The 9,117-nt window shown below is 51.9% G+C and overlaps 1 protein-coding gene across 2 annotated transcripts; it reads right to left on the bottom strand.

Moving 5' to 3' along the window:
* LOC137842175 (C-C motif chemokine 4 homolog) lies at positions 1-1,250 on the bottom strand. 2 transcript variants are annotated; one of them, XM_068655929.1, is made up of 3 exons: positions 988-1,250; positions 534-648; positions 1-198 (listed from the first exon to the last, which is right to left on the bottom strand). In XM_068655929.1, the coding sequence occupies exons 1-3, from the start codon at positions 1,133-1,135 to the stop codon at positions 111-113; spliced, it is 351 nt and encodes a 116-aa protein (XP_068512030.1). In that variant the 5' UTR covers positions 1,136-1,250; the 3' UTR covers positions 1-110. The 2 variants fall into 2 exon arrangements, with proteins under 2 accessions (XP_068512030.1, XP_068512029.1); XM_068655928.1 differs by having other exon boundaries at positions 534-1,125.
* Positions 1,251-9,117: the final 7,867 nt, after the last annotated feature.

Here is a 9,117-nt window from a genome sequence, read left to right as displayed (position 1 = left end):
TCAGGTTCTGGGACATTTTCAGTTTCTCAGCTAGTTCTAAATGACACGGAACATTTCTGATGGAGTCCATGGCTTGCTTGTCCTGGCACAGTGCATCCTGTTCCAAAGCTTCAGTTCAGTTCCAGTTCAGTCACGTACTTCTTGACCCAGTCATGTTCAGGGTTGGCACAGACTTCACGTCCCTTCCTTGTGATGAACCTGTGGGGAACAGCGAGGTGAGTTTTCCATGGGAGAGCTCCATGTGGGAGAGACCCCACCATCCCTGTTCCACACCCAGCCTCTCCTGAGGGTCAGTAGGATTTGGGCAGCACCACATGGTGCTGACCATGTTGGCAGCCACCAGCCTGCAAAACCCTGGAGCAGGACCAGTGTAAGCCCCAAGTGCACTGAGCCCATGGAGCATCCCCATGCATCTCTTGGCTCCACATCCTTCCTGTCCCCCCTGAAAATGAGTCTTTCTCATTGCAGGTCCAAAATGTGGAGGAATCCTTATCCCAAAGGGAGAACCCCCAGTCCTGGAGGAGAACACTTACACAACACCTGGCTGAGAGCACAGGCTGTTGGTCTCATAGTAGTCGGTCACGAAGCTACGGGGCAGCTCCCGTTGGATGTAGGTGAAACAGCAGGAGGTTGGTGGGTCAGAGCCAACTGTGAAGGCAAAGACAGGTGTGAGCAGTTGCAAGTGACAGGCGAACAGGGGCAGGGAGCTGGGACTGGAGTCCCCATGGGTCTGGGAGGACGTGGAGGGGGAATACGAAAAGCAAGGTCTTTTTCCTTCTTCCTTAAATTCTTTCTCATTTGGGTTCACCCTGAGCTGTTGCTGACACCACACACGTGTTGTGCTTTGCGCTGTGCCTGCCCACGGCTGAATAGCACCCATGGAGCACCCGCTAGAAGGAGATCTGACATGAGGAGGGACCCGGGGTGGAAGGGCTGGCAGAAAGGACCCTGTCCCCATTTAGAGAGATTCATAGAGTCCAGACTTACTTGGTGCAGCAGAGGTCTGGTAGCAGAAGGCGGCGATGAGAACAGCCAGGGCAACCACAGAGACCTTCATGTCAACGCAGAAGTTGTGGCCGGAGCTGAAGCAGGCAAGTGAGCTTGAAAGCTTCTTTTCTCTTTGGTGCTGAGACATTCAGATACCCTCCAATTTATAGGGCAAGAAGGTCTGGACAGTTGCTTGTGTAGGTGTGGTGGAATTTCCCCCAGAGAAGCGGCTCGCAGCACAGTCTCGTGATGGAACGAAGTGGTAGCCCCAGCCCCAGAAACGTGAAGCTGTCCCCTTGATTCAGTGCCTCCCCAGTGACACAGGATATGAAACTATCACAATATCTATTTCTGTTTCTTTCATGCATGTCCCTTAGTAAGAAGTTCCCCTGTGGAGGTTCCTGCATTTGTCAACAGGCCTGTGTTACCCAACCTGTAACAGCAACTTGGAGGCAAGCATGCATCCTGCCTCTGCACTGCACAAATGGGACGAAGAGTATAGATGGGATGAGGCCATCTTAGGAAAAAAGGGGAGAGAGATCTCTTCTACCCTGAACTGTTTCCCTCCTGCAGCAGCACAAGATAGGGGCTGTCACCTGTGGGCTCCCTCTTCCTATTGTCTGAGGGGACTCAGTAGCTGCCCTGCTGCTGTGACAGCACTGCAGGCACCAGCGCAGGTAGTGGTGAGCATAAGGGTGGGAAAAAGAGTTCCAGAAGCTGAAGTGCTTGAGTTTTTTCCTCAGTTTTAAGGGAGCTGAGATGGGGTGTTATCTCCTGGAGGGGCCTGCCTCACTCCGGGTCCTACAAGAAGACCTTAAATGACCAATTTAGGTTAGACACTTACGTTTCTTTGGCTACTGATAGGTGAGGTGAGGCCTATTGCTGATGGGCCTGGAGATGCAGAGATCCAGAAAAGTATGGAGATGTTGACTGTGACCCTGCAGATGAAGCAGAAGGAGCTCCAGGAGCTGGGTGAGGAAGAAGTCACCAGTTCTAAAGACCAGGAACTCTCAAGATGGGGGTGAAGGCACAAGCATAAACTGGGATGTCAGTCAGAAAAAGAGAACTTGGCCTCTTCTCAACAGCGAGGTAGCTGCATTTCAGGGAAATGTCTCCATTTCATTATTTTCATCTACTCAGTGATGTTTCAACAGATGCTTCCTGTTGAAAGAATATGACAAAAAGTAAAGCAAGCCAACGAAACAACCCCTGCCGCAGCGCTGGGCACTGACTCACCATGTTTCTGTAAAAGGCAACTTTTAGGCTGTCGACTTGGATGAGTTCTGTAGATAACCCAGTGTTTTCCAACCCTCACTGCAATGTCGCATGGTGTGCACAGCCCTTCCACCGTCTGCAGTTGGTGGGAAGGGAGGCAGTGCAGCCCTGTGAAGGGGGCTTGACCTCCAAGCAGACTGGGGTTTCTGGGAGACAATGTGGTCCAAGACCTTAGCGGGAGAGGTCCCAGAGGTGACCCACCCTCCAGGTGGTCTCCAGAGCCTGCAGAGAGCCACGGTGGTGGGATGCCTGCCCCTTGCCCTGGCATGGCTGCAGCACTTGTTCTGCATGGAAGGCAGATGGAGCAAATGTGGCACTTGCCAAATGGAGCATCAGCTCTTCCCTGGCAACACCATGCCAAGCTGGTCCCCTCCCTAGCCTTCCTTTTGCCATCTGGCCAGGGTGCTGAAGCACCTTGCAGGCTCCCCCACCAGCACAGCCCCCCCTGCTTGTTCATGTGTTGAGCCCTCAAAGTCCTGGGAGGATGAGGGGAGAGCCTTGGTGCGCCTGGCCAGGAAGGGGGAGGGAAGCTGACATTCAGCCAGAAGCCAGCTGGACCAGAAGTCAGCTCTGAGCCAGCCTCAGCTTTCTTGGCTCTTCTGTCTGGTTGCTTGGGGAATGTAACTTGTAGATACGTAAGAGCGTGGTTTGCCTCTGAGCTATTCCCTGTGATTGAACCTTCAAGCAGGTCATTCATAGGTCATGTCTTGAGATTTGCCACCTACAGCCATCTGGTCCTGTCCTGCTCGCCAGACAGATGACGTGGGTAGGGCAGGCAGGCAAAATGCCATTTATGGAGCAGAGATGTTCTGATAAAAGCAGGTTTCATTAGAATAGAAGAATTATTTGTAAGTACGCATTGGTTATTTGAATGCTTTCAGTGAGATATTTTTTCAGTTTCAGGTAGCTGAAATTCTCCATGCATTTGTACCTCTGTTGGCAAGCAGATACAAAAATGTTTTGAATTTTCAGGGACAATTTTTAAATTAAAACAAACAAACAAACAAACAAACCACCCAACAACAATCAAAGAAAGAAAACACCTTTTCAGTTTAGTTGATTCAGTTTAGGATCAGATTAGCCTAGATAATGTGTGTTACAAGGGCCAGGCAAGTGCTGGAACTTTTCCACTACTGAAAGCCAATAAAATAACCTCAAAATCGGAGTGTTTGCTTCCTATGAGTCTGTTTTTTTCCCTAGAAATCTGACAAAAGCCCTGACTCTGCCAGCTCTTCCCAGGCTGGGTGGAAGTGGGAGGCTGTAGTCAATGTCCTGAGATGTGGTAATGTGTCTAAAACGGTGTGCTTACCCATACCCCTGCAGCCCTATCATGATGAAATGAGAAAGGAATTTCTTCTCACCTTTCCCTTTTGGAAAGAGGGTGGCTGTGGGGCTGGGTGTCTGGGCTGAAGGACGTTTGTCTGGAAGGTGCTCTGGAATGGGCAGATGGCCATGGAAGAGTGGCCAAAGTAGGCTGGAGCTCCTTAAGGGAAATTAGGTTCATGCAAAAGATGCTGTGCAGGAAAATAAACATTTTCCCTCTCTGGCTCCGGCTGGTTTCAGGGCCTGTGACACAGCACACGGTCTGCCCTTCTCCCCCCCCCCCCCCTCACGGGCAGGCAATGTTTGGAGTCAGAAGGAAGGCTGGTTGAAGCAGTCTGCCTGATGTTGCACTGATTTGCCTGGAAGGTTATGTTAGAGCTTGTCTGCAGGCCAACGGAAATCCCAGAAGAAAATGCTAAATAAAGCAAATGCCCCAAATAAGTTTGGTCAGAGGCAGAAATAGAGAAATTCTTGATCTGTCTTATGAAAGGGGAACACTGCAAAAAATGGTGAGACTGGATGATGTAACTTGCTATTTATAGCAGTTTTAAATGCTGAGCTGGCAGGATTCACTTGGAAAAGGAAGTGTTAAAAATGGCCTAAGTTCAGTAACTGCCTCCAGCACAACCTGCAGCAGTCTTTGTCTTGCCCTGCTCAGAGCTTGGGTGCTGAAGACTTCCCTGAAGGAACCAGAAATTCTTTTCCTCCCTACTCTTGACATTTCTGGAGAAACAATGGAATTTTCAAGATGATGTCACGTCCTGGAACTGGCTCCAGGGGGAACCTGTGCGTGTGGGAGTGACTGGGAACCAGTGCCTCAGCTGCACTGGGGTGGGGGCAGTGCAGCCATCCAGGCCACACGGCATGGGCGAGTGTGGCTGCATTGCACAAGAGAGCGGCTTCGTGTTTCCTTGAAACCGTGTCACACAAGGAATCCTGGACAGTGACGGCCATTGAGAAGCAGGGTACAGCAAGCTGTTAGTGTTGATAAGAGATGGTAGCTCATTAAAGGTTGAACCTTCTTCCAGCAAGGATATTTTCTGAGAAAATGCTTTGGAGAAAAATATTGCTTTCCTATGTGTGCCTCACATTTTTCCTGGCCTTTGTTTTGAAATAAAACAAACAAAAGAGGATTAAATGTAGGGTATTTCAAACCAAATAAAAGTATAATTAAAAAAAAAAACAAAAACAAAACACACACACAACAACACAACTCTCCTTGCTCCAGCCCCCTCCCCATCCATGTCATGAAAGCCAATGAAAGAAACAGGGAAAAGTGAGTTTCAGTGATTTTGGAGCCCTAGGGCAGTGTTTGCAGCTGCCAGGGTACTCCTGGCCGGAGTGGTGGGGACTCGCCCCCACCCCCACCCCTCAGCATCCCCTCGGTGGCCCTCAAACCCCACGAATGCATGGAAATGACAACGTGTCTCTGCCTGGACTGTGTCCTTTGTCTAGAAGGATGGGCCATATCAGTCAGATCTTTGGTGAGTGCCCCAGGGAAAGCAAAGAAGACCAGGCTGAAAATTCAGAGCTCTGCTAGGGTGAAAAATAAAGCCAGTTTGTAAGTGAACCCACTAGGCTTTGTGTGTATGACATCATCACACAGAGTCCGACAGTGATACTCGGATGTTTATTAGCCTCAACATTTATTTTGGTTTGGGCTCTCTGCAAGGCTGCAAACCACTTCCTATGCATGGAGACTGCTTGCAGGTTGGGGTACTCTGCAGCACCTCTCTGAAGCACAGTTCCCATCTGAGCCTCTTGCGCCCCTGGATGGGTTTGCGCCCTTCAAAAGAGCCATGAGCACTGTCTGGTGCTGGCAGACACAGGGCAGGGGTTGGTGTTGGGGAATGCTGCATGCAGCTTTGCAGCCTCCCCCTGTGGCCTCCTGGGCCAGGGACAGTTTGGGAACAGGTGCTGAGGGGTCTCCTTTAGCCCCAGCTGTGCACAGAGCCCCGGACACTGCCCTCTGCCCAGGGCGAGACCCCCAGCATCCCCCAAACACAGCACCCTGCACGCTGGAGTTCACAGCCGCTTGTAGCCTTATGGACAACAGGAGTGAACATCGAGCAGGAGAGCCATGGACAGGCTAATATCCCTTTGTGTACTGCATCTGACTGTGCTGCAGAGCTGGGTTGGGGATGTTGCAGTGCCTGCAGGTGAGCTGTGCTTTGGTGCAGCAGATGCGGCTTTCTCCAGCCTGGGAGACCTCAGCATCACCTCAAGCGAAGCACTCGGGGTCCCTTCCCCTTGGGGCATATGCTTTGCGACTGGTACCTCTTGGCAAGGGCAGGACTTGGGGGGACTGGAGGGAGTCCCAGGGCCCCTGGGACTGCTATCCCAGTGGAAGAAGTCTTGGCAGCCACTATAGCATCCTTCTCTATAATCTTCTTTTTTGAATAATTTTAGCTTTCTTTTGCTACTCAAACAAACCTCATGCCCAAGGCTGGGTGAGGCCAAAGCTATAAAAGGCAGCTCCATGCCAGGAATAATAAGGGAAGCAAGCTTGAGAGAGATTGAATTATAACTACTTAAACTGCAGGAGCTTTCTGACAGCAGAGGGCTCTAGGATTTAACAGACAGACAGAAGACAGTGCAGAGAAACAGAAAGCTGGAAACAGACGTGGGCCTCAGGGGCCAGCAGGGTCATCTTGCTCCAGGAACAGCCAGGCAGGAGCGTGTGGTTGCAGCTGGAAGCTCAAAGGTGGAGACCTGCAGCAGGGGTCAGTGCCACGCAGGCGTGGCTGGAGAGGTGCCCACCCTGGCAGAAGGCATCACAGCTTTCAAAGGGCATTTTTGTAAGTGCTTATCAGTCTGGGCCAATGACACAAGCAAACAACCGTGGCTGCAGCAGCTCCTTCCAGACCCTCCTCTTCCACCCAGCCTTGTCAAATTCAGTAGCAGTGAACAACAGCTCCTTTCATTCCACTGAGCATCTCGGAGCTTCTGGATGGAGGGCAGAGCTTCCTGATGTGGAATGGTTCCATCACACCTCCTCACTGCCCCGGGTGCTCTGGGCGCTGAGCAAGACGGCACAGTGCGAGCCTCTAGCCCTTGGGCTTGTTCACTGCAGGAGGGGGACGCTGGGGAGAAGAAGGAGTGAAGTTCCCATGAGCAAAGCTCTTTCTGGCTGGTGTTAGCCACAAAACTGCCTTTCTGTAGCCGCAGTCTCTCTGTCATGGAAATGCAGCAAGAAGTGCAGAACCAGCAGCGAGTATTTGTCATTTCCCCGTGTCCATGCTACCCTATGAGCTGCAAGAAGAGGGGAACAGAGAGCGCCCACTGTTGGTTTCTGCACACTTTATTTCCGTGGCAAAAAGCCATGATTTAGTTTTACTCTATAGCAATTCATCTGAAAGCTGGAGCCACTTCTTGTTCTGCCATGCACCTCTGTCCAGAACTTCTCTGCTAAGCCATGGAAAGCAGAGCCCTGCCTGTCCTGCCAGGGCTTGCTCTGAATCTAGCAAAACTCCACTTTCCCGGTACCTGTGTCAAATCCTACAGAGGCTTTGGAACCAACAAAAGTGGTTGTGAGCTTCTGTGATGATGCATCTGCCCAGCTGCAAGGTGAGCTGCAGCCTGCTGCATCTGACAGCACCAGTATCCTGAATCACACTGCAGGGGAAGAGCAAGCAGGAAGCAGGAGTGTGACCGGGATCCTCCCTGGAGGGGTCGGGGTGTGGTGGAGCAGACCATCACCTGTGCCAGGAGCCGTCAGCCTTCTCTCTAAGCATCTCATACCTGTTCCTGATGGAGAACAGAGTTAAATCAGTGACTCCACTGCTCCCGTTTGCAGCTCCAGGAGAGACAAGCAGGGGTTTGCACTCCTGGGGATGAAGATCCAGGCCCAGGGGCCCATGCACAGCCCCAAGTCTCCTCTTTGCCGTGGAGGAGGCTCCCACCCACGCACCCCCAGGCTGGGGCAGGAGGTCAGATATCACAGGCTCGCCCGTTCCCCTACAGAGCTGCAGCTGTGCCCAGCTGCCCCGTGCTGCGCTGTGGCACTGCCCTGTTACAGCTCCAGTGTATGGCACCTGCGGGGCTGGAGAGTGTCTCCCATGCCAGGCAGGTTCTCTGCTACCTGTTGCTCACCTTTTCAGCCAGAACAATCCATCTTGGAGCCAGGGGAGCAGTTCAGACCGGAAAACATCTCAGGTTGGCAAAACTCCTCTTCCATAATCCTCCTGGCAGAGCAGGGATGTTATTTACGTTGACTTTAACAAGGCTTTCAATTGGCTCCCATGGAATCCTCATAGACAAACCGATGAGGTATTGGGCCTTGATGTGGGCTGACAGCTGGCTGAATATCCGGGCTCACAAGATTGTGATCCATGGCACAAAGTCCAGCTAGCGTCACCACTGGGACACTCCAGGTGTCCGTACTGGAGCCAGTCCTGTTTAATATCTTAATTACCTGGATAGTGGGACAGAGTGCACCCTCTGCAAGCCTGCAGACAGCACAAACTGCGAGAGCTGGCTAAGATGCCAGTGGGTTGTGCTCCCAGCCAGAAGGACCTGGAGAGGCTGCAGAGATGAGAGGACAAGACCCTCATCAAGTTCAGCAAATGGACACGCAAACCCCTTCCCCCGGGGAAGAATAGCCCCGTGCACCAGGGCGTGCTCGGAGCTGACTGGCTTGAAAGCAGCCTGGGAGCGAAGGACTTAGGGGTCCTGGTGGGCACCGAACTGGCCGTGAGCCAGCAGTGTGTCCTTGTGGCAAAGAAAGCCAGCAGCATCCTGGGCTGCCTGAGTGCTGCCAGCAAGGGGATTCTTCCCCCCTGCTGATGAGACACCGCTGGAGTCCTGTGTCCAGCTCTGGGCTCCGCAGCAAAAGAGAGGTACGGTCATACTGGAGAGTCCAGTGAAGGCCACAGAGATGATTTAGCGGCTGGGGTACCTGTCATGGGAAGAGAGGCAGTGAGCCCTGGGACTCACAGGGGGGCCTTCTCCATGTGTGGATGGGAAAAGAAGCAGATGAAATCAGACTCTTCTCAGTGTCTATGACAGGACAAGAAGCAATGCACACACCAAAACACAAGGAATTCTATTTAAAACACAGGTAAAACTTTATTACTGAACACTGCAACAGGTTGTCCAGAGAGTCTGGGGTGTTCCTCTCCTTGGAGGTCTTCAAAGCCCAGCTGAACACGGACAGCCCATGCAGGGCTTCCAGCTGACCCTGCTGTGAGCAGGGACTGGGCCAGGTGACCGCCAGGGGTGCCTCCAGCCCCAGCTCCTGGCTGGTCCCTGCTAAACCTGGCATGGTGGAACTGGTAGGGGTTGAGCGATTCAGACAGCACAGAGTCTGCAGTGCAGCCACCCCTCAGCTCCTTGCACTGCAGTTTAGCAAACACCCGGCATACAAACAGCACGAGCGTGCCTTGAGCCTGCTTGTTTTTTTTTTTTTTTTTTTTCTCCAGGCTTGCCTAATCTAAAGTAAACATTTTTTTTTTTTTTTTTTTTTTCTGTACAGACTCACAGGGAAAATCCCTCCTGTAATTTGGATGAATAGATACCTTCTTTGTGGCCAAG

Source organism: Anas acuta, chromosome 19 (genome assembly GCF_963932015.1).
Source record: "Anas acuta chromosome 19, bAnaAcu1.1, whole genome shotgun sequence".
In the NCBI taxonomy this organism is placed as follows: domain Eukaryota; kingdom Metazoa; phylum Chordata; class Aves; order Anseriformes; family Anatidae; genus Anas; species Anas acuta.
The sequence above is the reverse complement of the archived record's forward strand: the minus strand, read 5'-3'. Positions and strand labels throughout refer to the sequence as shown.